Source organism: Lineus longissimus, chromosome 4 (genome assembly GCF_910592395.1).
Source record: "Lineus longissimus chromosome 4, tnLinLong1.2, whole genome shotgun sequence".
Classification (NCBI taxonomy): domain Eukaryota; kingdom Metazoa; phylum Nemertea; class Pilidiophora; order Heteronemertea; family Lineidae; genus Lineus; species Lineus longissimus.
In genome coordinates, this window is record NC_088311.1 from 24,901,046 (window position 1) to 24,922,591 (window position 21,546).

A 21,546-nucleotide genomic window follows, 5' to 3' on the forward strand; every position below is an offset into this window, starting at 1 on the left:
GACTACCCACAACTTGAGGTAATTGATTGTGGCAGCACCTCTTTGATTATACCACATCATCAGAAATACAAGATCTATTTCGTCAGTTTTTCTTGGAGCACATTGCTATAACTCCCCAGGTCTCCACATCCAGTCCTAGGCTGCGTCATCCAGAAACTTCTCAGTACTGTTGAGGAGAGTGTGGGCCTGATGGAGCAAGTCCTTTGAAAGCACGTGAAAGTCATTGAGAGTAAACTCTTTCAAGACATATCCTTGAACAGCAAATTGTGACTTCTTTCTAAAGAACAGAAAAAGACGCGAGACTTTATGGTTAACTTTTGTTATTGTTTCTTATCATTACAGTGCTTGGCACTTCCACAGTCTATGTACCATACACAGATCATGTTCATGAACTCCCTATACCACCAGCATTTGGACCCATTCCGATTATATAAGCAAGCTTCAAAAATAAGAAAACAGAGTTCATTACTTTCTTGTTAATCACTACATGTACATACATCCTGTATCAACTGTCTCGCACATTTTTCACAAAACAATTTTGTTTTTTTCTTCACAAGAAAGAAGGAAGGGGTATAGATGAAATTGCATTTCTTTTGCATACAACAATCACCAAGGTCTAAGGTCTAATCACCATTTTCTACAAAATAACATGTTTGTATATGATTTAGCACATAAAGACACCTGAGTTGTTCAAACTAACGATTTCACCATCTTGGCATTCAGCTCCATCTCAGCGTTAACTGTGATTATCGGAGCAAGACAATGCTAAGATAGCACTAACACCAAGGTGGTGACATTGTTTTGAACATTTTATGGCAGTGTGAATCTTTCACAAAGAGGAAGAAGACAACTGATTCAGACAACTTTTCAATCTTTAGAATAATGTGAGCACTGAAAATATCCACTAGTGTACAAATACATGTATATATCTTAATTTGACTTCAATGTCCTTGTGTGGACAGGTATACAAACACGATAAATGCAAAGTCAACAGATTTACGTGCATGACTGCACCATGACAATGATTCTTACTATTCACCTGAGCCATAAGAATGAGACTGAACCTGAACAATGTAAGCCTGGAAGAGTAACAGCTTTCCACAATGCATAACCAGTGTTGTCTCTACGAGCTAGGCACCAGGCCTTTTGCCATGCAAAGCCAAAGTAGTGCTTTCATTGATGACAATTATGAAATACACAGTTTACCCATCTGTAAGCGGCAAAGACCTTCCTGATGAAAGACTACAAGACAACACAACACAACCTGAGTTGAGTTATATATGCCACGGTGGTGATCCAAATTAATATACTGGTTACAGGCCACAATAGATTTACTGGAACCTTTTGTCAAACTATATCCCTTCACCCCTCTTTATCACCAGCCACTGAGGACTTCCACGAGTTTATTGTGGCCGGTCACTGGTACATCAATTTGAATCACCACCATGATTTCTAACATTGTAAATCTGCATAAAAACTACAGTGACTGAGGAAGGGGAGCAAGGGTATTGTGAGATATTTCAGTACAACTATCTAAAAATTGAAAAATGCTTGTCTTTACTCCAAATTTTGCCATACACACAGTTCAGTATCAGTAGGTTACTTAGCGGACAGCAGGGACAACCATGCTGCAGAAATACCCATCATTAGATTTGTAATTGAGCAGTAGTAGAATACATAAACATCACAACATGTCGAGCTGGTCACATCATGTAAATTGTTGTACAGATGATGAAAAAATTAGAAAAAATATCTGCCACGAAGACAAAGACTATCTCTCACAAAGCCTAGACCAATTATTTTCAAGTACGCACTCCCCATTGCATGAAATAGGAACATATGGATAGACTACATACCAATCTTACAAACCACCAGCTGTATACTATAAATGCTCATTCCAATTACGATCGTATTCACCTCTTTTGTGATCAGTGCCTCAATTGGTGGAGCAAAGAAGTGGTGGACTTATGGGGTCAGCCTTGGACATTTCCAACACCATGTCAGTCGTGACGTCTAAAACAATCGAGGCTGACCCCATAACTCGGTGAAGTTCCACTGCAAGAGACACTTCTCAGGAAAAAGGCTCACAGCCCTCAACATTTTCCCAAAACGAGAGCAAGCAGGGCCATGCGGACGTACATGCCGTATTCTGCTTGGCGGAAGTAGGCAGCTCGAGGATCACGATCGAAGGTGTTACTGGAAATATACAGAACAGATAATGAGCATTGCTGAGATTGTAAGGGGACATGTACATGTAACAGGTTCAGTGGTTCTTTAAACAATATATCGGGAGACTTTTCCCTTTGATTGTCACTGGCCGGCAACTGAATTACTTACAACACAAAATGCCTGGCATACCAGAACTGATTGACCAAACCTGGCATTAACATCAGCTGGAGATATGACGAGTAGGGCTTGAACTGTTCATAGTAGTTGAAATACGATTCGAAATGAAATCTAAAACGCAACCCGGCAAGTTAACATTTTATATCCTACCTGATCTCATCGATCCTAGGCAAGGGGTGCATCACAATCATTTTGTTTTTGGCCTTGGTCATCAATTTTGGGGTGACGACGTAACAGCCACACACCTGTGAGGAAAGAGACAAATGAACCTCGTGAAAAAACATTTTAAGCTACTAAATAAGTATCGACTCATCTGATCGACTGTCTGAAATAGCCAAGGTAATTTCATCCAGCTTTACAATACAGTCACTTGTTAGTAACTGATCACTTCCACAGGACAAATCCTTTCAAAGTGATTAATTTCTGTACCTTTTTGTATTCATCTTCCGAGCTGAAGCGTTCCCGTTGAATCCTGGTCATGTAGAGCACGTCTGTGTCAGCCAGGGCATCCTCAAGACTTGACATCTCCTCCTGGAATGAAGAAGGCAAACATGAAGAAGCAAGACAAACAAACAGAACCTGACTTGACTGTCAGCAGGACACCCATCTGAATGCGGCAGTCTGGCCTCCTTTCTAAGACAACACGTCTCCATACCTAAACACACCAAGGCTGGAGTCGAAGAACTAACTTCCAGAAGCTTTCATCATCTTCAGCTGTAAAGGCGATTTTTACAAGCTCTCAGCTTACCTGGGGTATACCTCTCTTGCCCACGTAGCGTTTGATCTCATCTGGCATGCGGAGACAACCTGGTGAAACATATCGCAGGTTGACATTGTAGAGGGTGAGCAGCTTGGCCAAGGAATGAACCGTGCGACCATTCTTCAGGTCTCCAACCATAGTGATCTGCAAATGAGATACAAGCAGGTCACTTTAATAATGGTCAGAATACAGCCAAGGAATGGGCATCACCCGATTGGACACACCTTGATAAAGCATTGATATGTTCTTGTGAGTGTTTGTAACATGTCACGATGGTTTGGAGCCAACAGAGGTCGCTCGTCTATTGAATCCATGTCATTGCAGAGGAGGCTATCACAAACAACTCCCATGCCTTGCTTGAATTGGCCATCAACTGCCTTGGCATGGACATAAGGAAATTTTGATTTAAGTCTAAAGGTCAACTTATTAGAATGACTTGTCCATAGTCACAAGTGATGTGTCTGTGCCGTGTATAGTAAACATGAGTCAACTCACCGTGAGTCCATTGACCGTACCGATTTCCTCTCTGATGGTGAATATATCGAGGAGGGCCTGGGTTGGGTGCTCTCCTATACCATCGCCAGCATTGATGACAGGCTTCAGGCAGTGTTTGGCGGCATTCTGAAGGCAAGGCAACTATACATGAGCTTCTGCATATATTTAGTGCGTCCTTCTGAATGGACTTGGCCAAGATGTGATTTGAAACACAAATTTCTAAGTTATGCAAACAGTAATGCGACAGACGAGACAATATTATAGGAAGAAAGAACAGGTAAGCAGATATACGATTCACGTTTTGACACTGGTAACATTTGATAAGTAGTTCTATAGAAATCAGTTTACTTTGGAAAGAAATGAGTTTATAAAGATATGGAGTACTCACTGAAACTGCTCCGGGCTCAGGATGCCTCAGCACTACAACATCCGTGTAACTACTCACGATGGCAACAGTATCTGAAATACACAAAGTCCACAACTTACACGTACTCTTGCTCATCATTAAAACAGGTTGCAAAGGGTCGATAACCATGACGATATTGAAGCAAACAGAGAGTTTGTCGTTTCCTCTAAAGAATATCAGTGGACAGTTTCTAACATGGTACAGTACAGACCAAGTGACTTAGGCAGTGATACAACCACCTGATGTCCTCTCTAATAGTTAGGGTTCATTCCCCTAGGGAACTCAAACTTGCTTTCTACCGTGAGAAGTGACTGAAAGTATATTTAGATTGCTTACCTGCTAAAGTCTCGCCTTTCTTCGTGGAAGACACCGAATCATTGAAAGGGAGAACGCTGCCACCAAGTCGCTGCATGGCCACGGCGAACGAGCTAGATGTTCGAGTGCTCACTTCAAAGAAGAGACTGGCCATCACCTTACCCTTGAGGATATGATCCAGGGGGCGCTCTTTCTGGACGGCAAGCTTGCAGCCATGGGCAACATTAAACAGGTGATGTATCTGCAAGTAAGAACTTCTTATAACTCGGCTCATGACGACAACTTACTGTCGATTGTCCAAAAATCAATATGATACAGTACAATGTAGATAGCATTGGAAGTCAGGATGGAGGTTTCATCACACGACATGAAGGTGTTTTCAATCACAGACAACATCCTACCTGGTCCTTCTTGAATGAGGTGACAGTCAGGATATGGTTGTTAGTGATTCCCGGCGTGTTGACCGGCATCATGAGAGACGTCACGGGAGAAGGCATTGGGAGATCTCTCTTCATGTCTCCAGCGCCACCACCTTCACTGCGGTGGAGTGGAGAAACGTTCATCTCTGCAACAATATAAGGTAGGGTATATCGACTAAGCAAATGGTCCTACTTGTTCCTATTCTGCGTGGTAGTAAACCAGCATTTGAAGACAGTTTGCACCCACGAAAAAACTATGTGATAAAATCTAATGAAACAAAGCCCTAATTCTCAACAGCAAATCTCCCTGGTATTCTAAATGATGTGCTCTGGTTGGTATTTCAACATGGCCACAGATAAATTCTAAACCATTTATTTTACTGGGAAAGCAGATTCTAAATGACACTAAAGGTCTGCAGCCAAAAAATAGCTAAAACAAATCAGACCGAATCACCACTGAACAAAGTCGATGTAAACCTGGAGACTATACCCTCCCCTTGTCAAACAATCAATACTGACATTCTATTCTAGAGCAAGGATTCAAATTCCCTCGAAAGAGTTACAGAGGCCTTGCCACATTTTCCTCAGTCCCTCATTCAGAACTTGACACATACATGTATTCAACTAAGAATCAGTGGTGACTCCTGACAAGGGGGGGTACAGAGTTCACATTGGCCAATGCATAACTGAAACTGAAATTTCGTGTAAATGGAAAATGTACAACAGATATGAAAGAAATTGAGTAATGACAGCGCATTCATAGAGAGTTGGTCATCACTACCCAGGATGAGATATACCATATACCAGGTAAAGTTTGGAAAGCCAAATCTTTGCTAATTCACTCATTTTTCATTTGGTATCGACTAAAATTCTCCATTTGCTGCAGAAATTTAATTGCTGATGCATCAGAGTTGAAATTTGAGTAAGTTTAATTTCGTTGTTTGTCATCTAAATTGCAAGAAATCGAACAATTGCGAACATTGTGTAACAGCAGATAACATAAATGACAGAAACATCGAGTAATTCAAAAATACCTTACCTAGGGATTCTATAACAAGTAAAGAGGGTCGAAAATTTAAAATTCGGACAGGATGTTAGATAATCAGAAGTAACAGCTGAATATGTACAAGGTACAACAACTCAAGAAAAAGAACAGAATCAGTAATTATTTTCAATGTTTCAGTTTAGGATGTGCAAGATAAATCTAATACTAGATCCTACAGAGTAAGCTGTTTGAGTGAAGGCGGTCTCAACACTGCCATGAGTGGATAAAGGAATTGTTGGAATGTCAAGGGAGTTCTATGTCTAATTGAATACTTACCAGTGAAACGTGGAGTACCAACGTCAAAGTCCAAACCAAGATATCCACCTGACACGCAGAAGGATAATTTGTTAATGCACACACAGAGGACAAAAGGTTAATATTGACAGCAGTATCCAAGATTTGTTACTTCACAAAGCGCCCAGAGCACATGCACTTTTGGCCTGGATATCACTTCACCAAAACACTACTGCATGCCGCTCACAAGAAATTTGCTAAATGACTCAAACACCATCACCATCATCATAACTTTGACTGCCTGTCTAACCCCGCTGGGTCTTGAGCTTTCAAGTCATCTCTCTTCTATTGAGAGGTTACAGTACAATAGCACTGCATTTACTCGTTGCCTGATAATATGTTGTTTTGTCCAGCAATGGAAATCATCAAGAGCCACTACAGATGAAAGTCCACAATGTTATACAGGGGAACTCCGGTAACACGACCACTCATGGGACCGAGGTTGAATGGCCACGTTAGTGAAGTTGAAAATCCGGGGACAAAATGCATGATTCAGTTTTCCCGTCAAATTTGTTGAACTTTTTCATAAGTTCAAAATTCTTGGGGCTGATGATGTTTCTTGATTTTGAGCAGAAAAAAAAGTGAAAAAAATATTTGGACTATAAAATTTTTTTTCATCTGTAGCATGACAAATTTGCCGCAATCAATTTCTTAACAGAAATCATGCTAGCATTTGTCTTTTCACGGCAATAAGGCCCTTTGGTCGGGTTAGAGGGGTGAATTTGGTCATTGGGACCGCCCAATCCAGTGGTCGTGGTCTGGGGTGGTCGTGTTACCGGGGGCCTTGTTATGGTAATTAGAGAGGAAACCATTAGGGATCAGCCATTCTTGGTCGTCATAGCGGGGTGGTCGCCGACCCGGGTACCACTGTTCATTCTAATCACAAAACCCCAAAGTTAGAAATGCTCAAGTCTAACATGCTAGATAAACCAAGCCACAGAACTGGGATAACTTGCCCTGTATTTGTAATACATGTATTACTTACTCTTTTCAAATGCAGATTCTTGATGGAGGACAGTCCTTGTAATCCTTGGTGGTAGGGTGAACCTGGTGCCGTCGGCTGGGCCGTATCTCTTGGTAGGACTGTGCTGCTCTGGTGATGCCTGCACAGCTCCTGGCATAGGCACCTGGATTGACAGTGGTTCCTGTGGGACAAGTCGTGGTTGAGGCATCATTGTGATATCCTGACCGTAACCCGGCTTGCAGACAACCTCACCGTCAATGTACGCAACCTCTCCTCTCAAGACGACCTTCCGGATACAACCTTTGACCTTGCGACCTGCAAACGGCGTCCACTTCGACTTGGAATATTTCATGGCGGTAGGGATGGTCCATTCTGTGTCCAGGTCCACTTCCACATATGTATCGGGCTGCGTTGGGAGGTTGAAGATACGTTTTGGGTTGTTGTGCAGTCTGTCCACAAGATCCTGAAATAAAAGGTCGTCTTTTCATTGTTAATCAAGACTGTCATCCAAATATTTGTCTACATTCACTTTGATAACCATAAGCACTGTGTCCAAGACATTTTGAGTCATTAGCTCATGTCAATTTCTCAAAGGCACCCTGTAACACTCAAACTTTGACTCTGAAGCAAAATATGTCAAAAGTGTCAATGTGGACAAATGGAAAACTTGAAATAAACTTATCAAAATGGTGCAAAGGGGTATGAAACCAAAGGGGTATGAATGAAACAATTTACATCCACACCCTTCACTCTAATAGAAAGTATGGTTCAACTTTAATCTGGAAGCATCTCCTTACATCAATCGTGAGCTTTCCCTCGTTAACCGCAGTCAGTAGCAATGGCAGCATGGTCTCGAGACCTGGGTAGCCGGGTGGAGGAGTCTCACTATTCTTCTCATGGACGGCATGTGGTGCTGAAAAGGAAAGAATCATGAACTGTGTTCTCCAGGGAAGATTCCGCTAAAAGGTTGACTTTTCATTCAAAACACTGGTGAAAATAGTTTAAAGAGGGGAACTCCTCCCATTTATGTAACGTTGAGGAGAACACTGTCTAAACATATCCTACCGTCTGAAGCAGTTTCAACCAGTAAAACAAACTTTCAACCTTCGCTCATGTAAACAAGCAACAAAGATCATGTGACTGGAACATTACACCTTGGTTGCTCCCTTTAATAACTCAAGAGACCGTGATTAATAAGGTCAACCATTGAATGGCCCTCATTCCAGTAGGCCGGGAAATTCAAAATTAAGCGCAGTAATAATGTTTACCGTGATCTGTGGCAAAGCAATCAATGATGTCCATATTTTCCCAAAGGGCCAGTACGTCTTCCTCTGTCTGAATCATCGGTCGCACCTGACCCCGACCGTGTCCAATATCGGTCAAATCCGTCTCCGTCAAGAAGAGATGATGTGGTGCAACCTCACACGTGACAGGCATACCACGTTCCTTCGCACGGCGGATCACCTGGATTTCTTCCTTGCGAGCAACGTGGCAGATGTGGACAGAACGGCCGAAGAGTTCCACCATAAGAAGCACGGCAGCTGTCGTCTGCCCTTCGGCGTGACAACAGATAGGCAGACTCTTGGGCCACTGCTCAAAGTGCTGAAAACATTAAGAAATAAAACAATTAGAGCATCTGCTAGTTCATCCTTGTTGATTAACCTTTTGAATTCTCAACACTGCTTCTTCACAACCAAACACACTCTCCCCGCAGTACGAGTTAACCAGTGACTGATACTCACATTGTCACAAAGCCTCAGATAAAAGATATTATCTAGGTAAGGAAACTAAGTCAGGGCTGGGCTGCTCAAAACAGTAACAGCAATGTCCAACCTTGAGTCAACTTTAGCTCAGTGTCGCCTGTTGAACTGAAGAAGAGACTATGAACTGATGTTTAATAAATGCATGATCTCAGCAACCTCTTACCTTCATCCAGTCGGACACATTGTCCATCTTGAGGGTCGAGAACGTTGTGTTCAGGTACATCTTGAGCGCTACCGCCCCGCTGGCGATACTCGGCAATGTGTTAGCATTGTCTTGGCTCGCTCCAAGGAACAGCCCATAGTCACACATGGCATTCTGCCTGGCAAGCTGAAAGAGACAAGCAGTGCCACCGTGCAAAACCATTGAAGATGACTCATGAAAGCTTTTGTCCTTGCAGCACTTTCCATCACAGACAAGCTACAGCAAGGCATTTACGGAACTACCTATGTTTGAAGGGATGTAATCAAAGATTCAGTATCGAATACTGTTCTCCAAAACCAACAATTTCTCTCACAACATCATCCAAGAGATGCTTCTATGATATCAACAGAAACCATGAATACATAAAAAGAAACTGAAGCTTACCTTCTGTGTGAGTATAAGGGCAGCTTTATCAACCGTGGGAGGGTTGGTGTTGGGCATGGCCAGGATGAGGGTGATACCACCAGCCAGAGCAGCAGACGTGGCAGACTTCCAGTCCTCCTTGTGCGTCTGCCCAGGTTCACGTACGTGGACGTGAACATCCATCAGGCCAGGTAGACGGACGATTCTCTGGGAGGAGAGGCAGTCAATGTGGCTCTTCATGGGTGGGGCACCTCCCAATCTTCTCAAAGCCTGCACAGAAGGTGGACACCGGTTTTCAGTACAAATGATGACAGCATGTTGCTATCGTTTTTGTGCGAATATGTGTGGAGATTGAATTCTTAACTGCATTAGTCAAGCAAAACTTAAAATGCATAACCTGCCATTACTAAGGGTCAAGATGGTCTGGCATTCAGGACTGTAATGGGCACTAAAAGCTACTGCACGCATTCTTGTTGAGAAGACACAGAGTCTTGCCTCTTTTTCGACCTTAGTTCCCTCAGCATCTGTCTATCTATAAGCTGTACATACCTCCACAAACAACTTAGTACACTTTATATCAGTGAAGAGTGGAATGGAGTAGTCGACGGCCATCCGTCTTGTTCGATAGCCAGGGGTCATGAATGACGACGCACGCTTTCCTCCGCTGCTGCTCATTGGAAGGTTGATCACGAGATGAAAGTGATTATCAGCGAGGTAGTCGGCGATATTCTGCACCTTGTGACCAGTTGACTTGGCATCTGTTACATCAGCGTACGGCCAGTCAACTGAGGTGATCTGAAATGAAGATAATTGGGATGAGGAAAGAAAACAAACAGGATTTTGTCCTAGATATATCATAAAGGTTATTATAGAGGTCTAAGTTTGTGTCAAATTATGAGTTATTTTGTAACCACTGAAGTTATTGATCCCAATCTCAGTACATACCCCAGGTAATTACGATAGCACCTACCTTAATCCCATGTTCTGTGTAGAAGTCTGCTGTTCCCATACTTGCATATAGATTGTAGCCCATCAACTCAAGATTACGAACCGACTGCAACATTTCAATCTTTTGCTGAAAGTTAACAAAGTATTCAATAAAATGTCTATTTTAATAAGGTCAACTGACTGTCGAGCAACATCTCTTGTCATTAGTGTGGTAAACCATACAAGTCATTTGCAATGATTTGGACTAAACAGAAGCTCGCATCTCTGAATCGATTAAGGCGTCCAAGGGGAGATAAAATGCTAATAGAGATAGGAGGTTGACTTGGTGTATAAGCATGATAGCACATAAGGTATTAGCTTGTTTCAAAATGTCAGAGTGACGATCTTTCAGAGATCTACAAGCAATCCTGAAACCAGAGTGTCTCAAATTGGAAGTGGAGGGCTTGAGCCTTGGCCAAACAACTTCATTTTTGGTATGTGAGAGAGGGCGATGATCTGTGACACTTGACAGTGGAAGTTTCCTTCAAAATTCAATCTCCTCTCTAAACATTGCTAATGGAGGGTATACCATGCTGATACTCAATATTCAGAATCGTACCTTGTAGCTTCCTACCGAGAGCAGTATATTCTCCTTGGGTAACTTGAAGCCAGAGCTGAGCAGTGACTTCATGTAGGCTTCGTATCTGTCCTCACCGAAGCACGCCACCTCACCTGTACTGGCCATCTCCACCCCGAGCACCACGTCGGCACCAGCCAAGCGGGAGTATGAGAACACTGGGCGCTGGAAATAAGATCAACTTGACTGTTTTATGTTAATGAGGGAAGATCTGAGTTAATTATACTATCGACAATGCAATGAGCCAATACGAAGACATCTCAGTAACCTGTTTTAGTCCCAGCATAAGAGCAATCAGCTTACAAAGGAAGCAAATGACGTCACATTTCTGACTCAACCGCATTTGCCTTTGGAGAAAATATTTGGACAACAGCAATAAACTGTCATGCAACATCACATGCCACATGTAGAAGGGGCAACGACCCCCCCAAATGCTTCCTAGACAGTGAAATGGCAGTAAAATCTCCAAGATCTTCATTGATGATGGCATGGATCTCACAAGAAGGGACTGGTAGAACAGATGCCTAATCCTCCTCAAACCTACCTTGACTCCAACTTTGCCACAGCCTGCTATGACATCCACTGGTTCAACAGGTTCACCAATGATGATTCTAGTTGCCATGGAAATGAAGTCATGTCCCAGCGTCTTAGAGACAAATGGGAACGAGCGCGACACTCTCACGTTGCATTCGATCACCTTCAACTGGTTGTCCTGGAATGAGAGACAACAACAAATTTCAAAAAGGGGAGAATTGCTTCAGACAGCAGCTTAGTTCCTTAAATCTGCATACTTTATTGGTATTAGAAAAGTCGACAATTTAGAGTAGCCAGTTACAAAAGGCATTACAAGGTTGCAACTGAGACTACAGTTGAGGGACGACTGATGTTAAGACCAAGTTCTGACGAGGTTGCAACTGAGACTACAGTTGAGGGACGACTGATGTTAAGACCAAGTTCTGACGAGGTTGCAACTGAGACTACAGTTGAGGGACGACTGATGTTAAGACCAAGTTCTGACGAGGTTGCAACTGAGACTACAGTTGAGGGACGACTGATGTTAAGACCAAGTTCTGACTAGACCTAGTTAAGTGGAGTGGCGAAAAACCTACTTTTGCAATCAACTGCATGTTGAACGGCCCAGAAACCTCCAGCTCTCGTCCAATGGCACAGCAGATTGTCTTTATCTTCTCCAGGGTCTCATCGTTGATATCTTGTGGCGGTGTAACCAGGGTAGCGTCACCGGAATGGACGCCAGCATTCTCGACATGCTCAGAAACCGCCATACAGACAACCATGCCCTCTTTTGCCACAGCATCAACATCGATTTCCTGAAATATCAAATGAAGAGGATCTTTTTACCACATGACATCACTTGTATCATAACTGACAACCCAGTTCAGTTCACCCCTATGACCAACTTTATGGAAAATAGTTGAACTCCCCGATATCAGCTCAGCTCCCCAATATCAGCATGGTTCCCCAACCAGCTGCTTGTAGTAGTGGGAAAGTCCTCGCATCATGTTTAATCAAACTAAGCACAACTTTACCAAATAAGATTTTACCCACCTTAGCATTGAGGATGAACTTTGAAATGACAACTGGATGTTTCTTGGAGACGGACGCCGCCTCGCTGAGATATGTCTCCAGGTCGTGATGAGAGTGTGCCACGTTCATGGCCGCCCCACTCAACACATACGACGGACGAATCAAACACGGGTAACCAACCTCATTACAGAACTGCTTCGCCGTCTACAAAGAAATCAGTGTAAATTCACAGACTTTGCTGACAACATTTCTTCAAAATCATCAAATTGTTTCAATTCGATGGAACTTCACTCACCATCTCACAAAAAATGACGAAATTTATAGCACAGACTGAGTTGTCAATGTTCTCGCACCAATCACCCTTACCTCTATGTCTGTGAGTTCTTTCCATCTTGGCTGTGAGATCCCAATTGTATCCAACATTCTCGAGAATTTGAATCGATTCTCAGCATTGTCGATAGACTCGGGTGAAGTACCAAGTATCCGGGCCTAAAGTAAGAGTCAGGAAGTTGTATAACAAGGTCAAATTGACACAAAAACTAGATCTGTTTCAGTAAGAAATTTTCTATCAAGAAATTCGTAATTCCACGTAATGAGACCAAACTTGCCCGCAAGCTCTTACTAGTCATCTTCAATGCTTTTCTATTTTCATAGTGTTTCGACTTATTTGGATGGATTCATTTTGCCCGTCAAAACCAGATGAATCTGGATCATTCTGAGACAACTTACTCTCTGTCTGAATAGGTCCATAGCGATGTTGTTAGGCAGCTGGCCTCCCATGGACAGGATGATACCATCAGGGTTCTCGATGTTGTAAATGTCCATGACCGTCTCGAACGAGATCTCATCGAAGTAGAGACGATCGCACATATCGTAATCAGTTGAGACAGTCTCTGGGTTGTAATTCACCATGATGGTCTTGCGACCGATCTGGAGTGGAAAGAGAACAATTCAAAAATCTATTTTGCTGTCGAACTACCACTCTTTATTTCAAGGCACAGTATTCCAATAGGCAGTGCGGATTCTCACAACGGCATGTGTAAAAACGTAGACAAAATGATGCCATCTCTTTTTTTCTAGACGCTGATGTTTTTCTTAACACAATACATGACATCTGCTACCAAATTTAGAGCAGGAACCATAAGTGGAAAGGAGAGGGGACTGGATCACTTCTCCCTCATTCCTTATCACATTACACGCGGACATATTTACCGATCTCAAGTTTTGTATACAATCCACCGCACACCAATCAAACTCAACACTACTTCCGATCCTATAGACGCCAGAGCCAATGACCATCGTATAGCCACCGGGGAATTCAAGGTCGTGACTGTCTCCGCTGTATGTCAGGTAGAGATAGTTAGTGGCCGCCGGCCATTCTGCAGCGACGGTGTCGATCTGCTTGATGAAGGGTAGCACATTCATGTCCTGTCGGAGTTCACGTACACCAAGTTCAGTGCTGAAAATAAGATATTTCCGAGGTGATAGCAAGGACTGTGGACTCGAGATGAGCTTCAAACATGTGGTCTTAGAATATGTATCTTAAAAGTGGGATTTCATTTCTTCAAGTCACAACAGAGGCACTGAGGTTTATCAGAAGACTAATATCAGACAAACTTCTGCGACCTTATGGCAGAAATTGTAGCATGTGTGCTTGGCATAAGACACATACGAAAGATTCTCACCTCTTGATTGCCTGGGCTATCTGTCGGTCACAAAATCCAAGCTGTTTGGCCTTCAGCAGCAATTCTCTTGGCATGGTATTCTGGAAAACAACAGGATCATGCTAGTGAAGGAAAGAAGAGAAAATTCAGGACGGAGAAGTTGTCAATTGATATTTATGTCCCAAGCGATTCAAAGGATCCCACTACTTGAGGGTGCCCTCCCTTTCCTAATCGATTCAGGAGAAACTAACTTACACCGTTTCCATTTCCGTTTTTATCGCCCAACTTTTCCATCTTGGTCAAGAAGTCAGTGATGTTCTTGAGCTTGTACAGGAACCACTTATCGATCTTGGTCAGGGTGTACAAGGCATCGATGTGCCAACCTTCCTTCAGAGCTGCTGCTAACACAAACACACGCTTATCTGTCGGCTCATGCAGCGCCTGCAATCATGTCAAAATGTGTAAATAATGTTGTCAAGGATCGATAAGTGATCATGCCAATCAGTCAGATTCTGAAATTTGAGGATAACAGCACGAAAGTCACCATCACTAGATTGTGGTTTATCACGGTTCATAGAGGCTGTCTGATTGCTGTATTAACCAGAAGAGAGAGAAATTGGTGGAGGGAATAAAATTGATTTTCTGGACTGATTCTTTTTGTGACGAATCAATCAGGTGAGTAGAAATCACAACTATTTCTTATCACAGCACTGACCTGTTCTGATGGTTTCTTGAAATAAGGATCAAACCCAATGCATGTCTCGCTGTTCATCCTCAAGGCCTTCTGAAATGCTTCCTCAAAGTTTCTGCCAACTGACATCACCTCACCAACACTCTTCATTGAGCTACCAATCTGGGAACAAATAAACACATTAGATTAAGTTACAGGAATGACTTAAATAGGATCTACTTCTATATCAGTGTTTTCACATGGCACTATCTTCTGAACAAAGGGTCAGAGGTCCCATTCTCAGCACAGTTTACAATCTTCGGCAAATTGTTTCATTGTTTCGATAAGACTTAAAACAGAGATTACTTACATCTGGTATCTTTGCTAGGACAAGCTAAAGACCCCAAGTGAAGAGTAGCTCACGATGGACCCTTTCTCTGGCTTCAGGCTGAGCCGCAGTTGAGAGAGGCAAAGAGACTGGCCTAGCATCCAAAAGTGCCAAAACCAGACTGCCAGCCAGACCTGTGTAAGCTAGGCTACAGATGCACTTGCAATTCATTTAACTACTAATTTACAAGGTACAACAACTGAAATAGTTTGTGGAGGGATTTTACAAAATCATTGCAGGGCTTTACCTTTTTGCTAACTCTCGAGAACTTGGCCAGGTCCCATCTTGGCATTTTGACCACACAGTAATCAAGACTGGGCTCAAAGCATGCTGTGGTCGAGTTGGTGACACTGTTCCTCAAGACCGGCAAGGGGATACCAAGGGAGAGCTTAGCTGCTACGTAGGCTAGAGGGTAGCCAGTGGCTTTGCTGGCCAGAGCTGAACTCCTCGAGAGACGTGCATTCACCTCGATGATGAAGTACTGAAATGGACAGCAAAAATGTAAAACATTTAGCTCTGGGTAGCAAAGAACTGTTTTTGGTAGAGAATTTAAGTCGTGGCATACACCGTATGAGTCATTGTTCAAAGGAATTGGCTTGCAAATCAGAAAAAAAAGGACGGGAGTTAGCGGAGAGAACCTGCACTGCCTATGAAATGATTCATGGACATCACTCGATCTTACAGGATTGATTCATAGCAAGTGTCATGCACAAACAAATTGACCAATCATGACCTACCTCCTGGGACTCTGGGTTCAGAGCATACTGAATGTTGCACTCGCCCACAATTCCAAGATGACGAATGACCTTGATAGCCGTTGACCTTAGCATGTTGTATTCGGTATTGGTGAGAGTCTGACTTGGAGCAACGACTATTGACTCACCGGTGTGGATACCGAGGGGATCCACGTTCTCCATGTTACAAACCTGAAATTGCAAATCTTTTATTTAAAGATTGAGAAAAGCTGATATGTAAACCTGAAATTGCAAATCTTTTATTTAAAGATTGAGAAAAGCTGATATGTGAGCCACCTTACATTTGGTTGGGAAGTCTCAAATCACCACAGGTACATATACGACACTGCAATGAAAATGGTTAGTCGCCAGTCATCCTTATCGACTGATGAAAAAGAATCAGGGAGGAAAGAGGTTCAGAAACTCATCAGTTGGAAAATCTAAACTCACCGTGATACAGTTATCATATGCATCCCTGACAACTTCATATTCTACTTCCTTCCAACCCTTCAAAGACTTGTCGACAAGAACCTGACTTGTATGGGCAAATGATTGTTGAGTTAGTGTACGAAGACTCTGTGGGTCATCGGCAAACCCTGATCCTAGTCCTCCCAAAGCAAACGCAGCTCTCACAAGAACTGGGTAGCCAATCTTTTCAGCAATCTCTAGAGCCTGGAGAGAAGAAATCCAAGATGAGAACGGTATATGGATGGAGATGATGCGACTTACTTCTACATGTAGCACTGGAAGCAAGTAAATTAAGTTCGTAAACTGTGCACAAGTCTTGTTCGTTTGGTGGACTGCAATTTTCTAATTGGTTTTATTGTGACTTGTGCCACAAAATCTCTTGCATCATTAGTAAAGAGGTTGCCCCCCCCCCCCCCCCCATATACATGTATGATGTATGACTGACTTAAACTTTGAAAATTAAAAAAACATATTTCAGGTATAGATGCTTGAATACCAAATTGGGCCTAGGCATCCAACTTTAAAAACGAATTTGTGTTCCATGTCGGAGCATCAATTTGAGGCAAAACGATTCCATCAGTGAAAATGACCCAAGAATCTTTAACGAGGCGGTACCTGATCAACAGAATACGCTGCATCACTCGGTGCCACATTCTCATTGATCTCTTGCATCTTCTCAGCAAATATCTTCCTGTCCTCTGTCCACTCGATTGAGGCAACGGGGGTTCCCATCACACGGACATTGTACTTGTCAAACACACCCGCGTTCTTCAGCTCTATACCACAGTTGAGGCCGGTTTGACCTCCAAAGGTCAGAAGGATCCCATCTGGCCGTTCAGAACTGATCACCTATAAATTAAAAGATATATAGTGAGCTACATATCTTGAGAAGTAGTCCAGCAAAATTAACTTAACACACATGGATACATCCGCCAAAAGTTTCACTTTCAAAACCATTCAAGTTATGGTACAAATCGTTTCCATGAGGCCCAGCATAGATATTAGTCTGGTAAACCTACCTGAGTAACGTATTCCAATGTCAATGGTAGAAAGTAGACTTTGTCGGCCATGCCTTTAGATGTCTGCACGGTAGCGATGTTTGGGTTGATCAGTATTGTTTGCACCTTCTCTTCTCGTAGCGCCTTCAATGCTTGTGAGCCAGAATAGTCAAACTCGCCAGCCTGGCCAATAGATAGGCCTCCGGAGCCGAGGATGAGCACTTTACGTGGTCGCACAGGGCTGATCTCGTAAGGCTTTTGATGGTACTCTAGCTTCAGGTTCAGACGGTCCTTTACACTCAAACTGAAAGCAGATGAAAGGCACATTGACAGTCGGGGGGGGGGGGCAGTGAGAGGGAAGTGCTCTGGTAGTTCAGCAAAAATGGTGAAATATCAGCTAACATCCACACTAGTGTAAATAGAGAGGCAACTCTTTGTTGTGAAAACTTGAGATTTCGTGACTACTTAGGAGATGAATAAATGAACTTTTATATTGGCCTGATGACAATGCCAGTCTCAGCTGCTACAAGCAACAAATCGTCACATCCTCCCCATATTTCTTCATCCCTAGTAACCTTTAAAGTCTTTACCTTTTGTCACCAGCTTTCTGTGCCTTCACTTGATCTATAAAGACGTCAAAGAGAAGTTCCAAATCTTTCGGCCCGCCCATGTGCTCTGGATGGAACTGTACACTGAAATAGTAATAGAGAGTAAGTCCAACAGCAACTAGGGTGCAGCATGGTCTTACAAAACAGGTCCTTAACACTGTGGCTTTCTTTCCTGGCGCTGACACTTACCTTGAGACCTAGGAGAAGTCACTTAACTTCAAAGTGCCGAGGGGACAAGCACAAATACCCCATTGAATTGCAGGGAGAAACATTTGTAGTTTGGACTCTTCAAGAAATTGTCACCAACCAGAGGGCCCTTACGTGAAAAATGGCTTCCTGTTGTGGATGATGCCCTCATTGGTCTTGTCGTTTTCATTGGTGAAGAGCACGGACCAATCAGCTGGCAGGGATTTTGGGTCGACGGCAAAGCCATGGTTCTGTGTGGTGATGAAGCATCTGTCGGTACCGTGGTGAGTACAGGGTTGGTTGTGACCTCGGTTGCCATATCTGTGTGGAGTAATCGGTTATGATTGTGATGACAGAAAGCTACACGTCTGGTATAAATTGTCTTAGAAAAACATGTGGTTGTTTTAGTCTCCAGAAACCTAACTAACATGCTTGCTCGTGAGTTTTGGGGCCAAAGGCAACCACTCGTGTGATATCTCAACTTTAAAAAACCCCACCCCGCGTCGTTTTCTTATTTAATATCTCATTGACAGGGATGGTTGTTTTTATTACCTTTCATTGCACAAAAAATGAAATGTATTTTTTCATAAGATTGATAATGACCATTTCTATCACTTGGATTGTGTTAACTGGACGCCATGGTTTTGAATGACCCAGTCACTATCAATTGGTCAACAAACATGACATTAAAGTCTGATTCTGTCATTGACGACAAGAGTTCAGATAGAGGTGTCTGCACCTCAATTTTGCCAAAAGGCTTCGCCAAAATAGGTTGACAAGAGATAATTTGTCACATTCACCAAGTCATCCCTTTCTGAAGCACGCTACTTTTATTATCTGTTGATTTTGGTGGACTGATAAGGTCAGTTGGTCAAATTAATCTATAAAGTGACTGAGAGAAACATGTAGACTTTTCAAGGACGGTACAATGATATTTTCTGCAGACATTCATTCATCTCTGAGAAGTCTCAATAGCTCCATCGGTCAAGCTAGTTAACCAAAATACTTCTTAAATTGGTGTGCTGGGTGTGCCCCAGGAGAGCCCCGCTACCGTGTTCTAGAATCACTGATATCAAGATGCTGGTTGCCCACCAGAAAATTAACTTGTGACAATATGACTTGAAAGCATTCACTACTTTTAATTCTGGAAACTATATGTAAAAGTATGATAATATTACAAAAAAGCAATTCAAGCTTGATTTTCAAACTTACTTCATTTTAAATGTACTGCATCCAATTGCCAAAGCTGTCAGCTGATGTCCTAGGCAAATTCCAAACATTGGCTTGTACTTGTCCTCTGCTAGAACCTTGCTGATGTTGGCAATGGTGGCAAGACAACGTTCTGGATCACCCGGGCCATTACTCAGGAAGAGACCATCATATTCTGCAAATGGAAAGAAAATGATAAAACACAAAAAAATTTGGTCTGCCAAATGAAAGTGAAAATCAAGAATTTTAAATATTACTATCATTTTCATCTTTTACATAGATGGACCTGCATTTTGGCCCACACGTCCAAAAGATCAGCCAGAACCGAGGATATGAGCCATAAAATATGCTGCCATTACATACATGATCTGAAATGTAAGAGCTATGTGGTATTGCTGATTGTGAATTCTACCATTCTCGAATGCTTCCGTCTGCTTACCTGAACTGTCGATCTTGTAATCCCATGGCACCACCTTCACACAGGCGCCCCTCTCACACAACAAACGTATCTGGTTGGTCTTCATACCGCAGTGAATCCCCACAATCTTTACCTCACCATCAGGATTGTACACAATGGGTTCTTTAATTGATACTTCAGCCACCAGGTGGCGCTTGTTTGGGTCTTCGTAAGGAACGGATTCAGGGTCGGTACCGTCAACAATAATTTTACCCAACATCGTCCCGCTTTCACGGATTTTCTTCGTAAGAGATCTTGTGTCGATGCCTGGAGGGCAACAATGGCAAATTGAAATGAGGCAGCCCCTGAATGGTTCATTCAATCCTAAAATCGCAGGACTCAATGGCCTAAAAATAGTCTAGGTTTGATGGACTTACTTCTCAGAAACCTCAAGCGTAGGAAGGAGGGCCAATAATCCTATTTTATAAACAGCAGAACAAAGATCATTCAAGAAATCTTTTTTCAACTCAAATGTTGTCAAGTAAAAGGCATTTTGACTTTCTAAATTTATGACTTACCATAGATAGCTGGAATGTTGAATTCTTTTAGCCATTCAGAAAGTGACTTCACAGCATTCCAATGACTGTGATTCTCAGCCAAGTCGCCAATGATGAGAGCAGCTGCGTGTATCTTTTCCGACTCAAACCACTTCCTGAGGCCGAATTCATCATCTTCATACGGTGGAATGCCGTAGTTGCCAATGAGGGGGTAGGTGAGAACAAGAATCTGTGAGCAGTAGGATGGGTCGGTTAAGGATTCTGGATAGCCAACCATACCAGTCTGGAACACTGGAACATAAGAAATAACAGTTTATTATCATCAATGCATAAATTTTGCAGTCCTGGTAGTGGTAGTCAGTGTAGGTATTGGTTTACTTCGGCAAGGAATTTTGGAATGACCAAAGAAAAGGGCAGCCAGCAGGGTAAACTGAGTAGACATGAAGGGTTAAGGATTGGCGCCCTTCTGGCAAGAAGTGTTTTCAGTGTTAGACAAAGAGGGGAAGGGTATTGGGTCAGGTATTGTGCACCACCGCCCTCTATTTTACCCCAGAAGAAACACTAAATGTTTGGATGATACTTGACTTTGAATTATGACAAGGGTTCAAGCATTGAGTTGACATTTGGTTGAACTAACACACACTCTCTGCTACACTCCTAATCCTATGGTATCTTGAGTCACCTCCAACTCTTGAGATGCCCCCCCCCCACACACATGACATGAATATGGTGAGATGCCCCCTTTCTAGGCTCTCTCTCAAGAAACAAGAGAAAAACCTCACCAACTTCTCCTGGAACGCTCGTTTCTGCTCCAAAAAGCTGTCCTTTAAAGCTGGTCCCATCCTCAAGGTATAGGGTCGACTCTTTCTCTATGCCACGCATATTTACTGAAGTGTTTTTCCCAAAAATGGAACTTCGTCCTTGGCACTTGTTGATACACAGTGCAATGCAAGTACACGAAGATGTACAGTGAACAAACGGATGTGGGATCGGCGACCTAAAAAAGAAAATTTCCTGTGAAATTAAATGGAAATGCCTTATCAATTACTCCCAACATGATCTATAAAACAAACTGAGAAATTTGGTGAAGAGGAACACAATATTTACTGCTCAGTGAAGGTAAAATTTCATGAAGTGTTTACAAGATATCGTAGAAAAGACCGACCACGTGAATGGCCATCCGCCA

General features: G+C 42.7%; 1 protein-coding gene across 5 annotated transcripts; it reads right to left on the reverse strand.

The window, feature by feature from the left end:
• Positions 1-313: 313 nt before the first annotated feature.
• On the reverse strand, positions 314-21,543 carry LOC135487049 (multifunctional protein CAD-like). 5 transcript variants are annotated; one of them, XM_064770364.1, is made up of 38 exons: positions 21,526-21,543; positions 21,143-21,357; positions 20,382-20,651; positions 19,846-20,130; positions 19,410-19,581; positions 18,333-18,518; positions 17,994-18,095; positions 17,425-17,707; positions 17,021-17,254; positions 16,388-16,609; positions 15,941-16,129; positions 15,451-15,684; positions 14,861-14,998; positions 14,401-14,586; positions 14,167-14,246; positions 13,694-13,940; positions 13,211-13,411; positions 12,848-12,970; positions 12,503-12,685; positions 12,046-12,264; positions 11,481-11,648; positions 10,919-11,101; positions 10,343-10,447; positions 9,922-10,167; positions 9,394-9,642; positions 8,971-9,135; positions 8,313-8,646; positions 7,842-7,957; positions 7,066-7,507; positions 6,063-6,110; positions 4,724-4,887; positions 4,344-4,563; positions 3,990-4,060; positions 3,602-3,727; positions 3,095-3,250; positions 2,776-2,877; positions 2,497-2,591; positions 314-2,196 (listed from the first exon to the last, which is right to left on the reverse strand). In XM_064770364.1, the coding sequence occupies exons 2-38, from the start codon at positions 21,240-21,242 to the stop codon at positions 2,094-2,096; spliced, it is 6,747 nt and encodes a 2,248-aa protein (XP_064626434.1). In that variant the 5' UTR covers positions 21,243-21,357; positions 21,526-21,543; the 3' UTR covers positions 314-2,093. The 5 variants fall into 5 exon arrangements, with proteins under 5 accessions (XP_064626434.1, XP_064626433.1, XP_064626436.1 ...); XM_064770363.1 differs by having other exon boundaries at positions 21,468-21,543; XM_064770366.1 differs by lacking the exon at positions 21,526-21,543 and adding an exon at positions 21,503-21,518.
• Between the last annotated feature and the right edge of the window lie 3 nt (positions 21,544-21,546).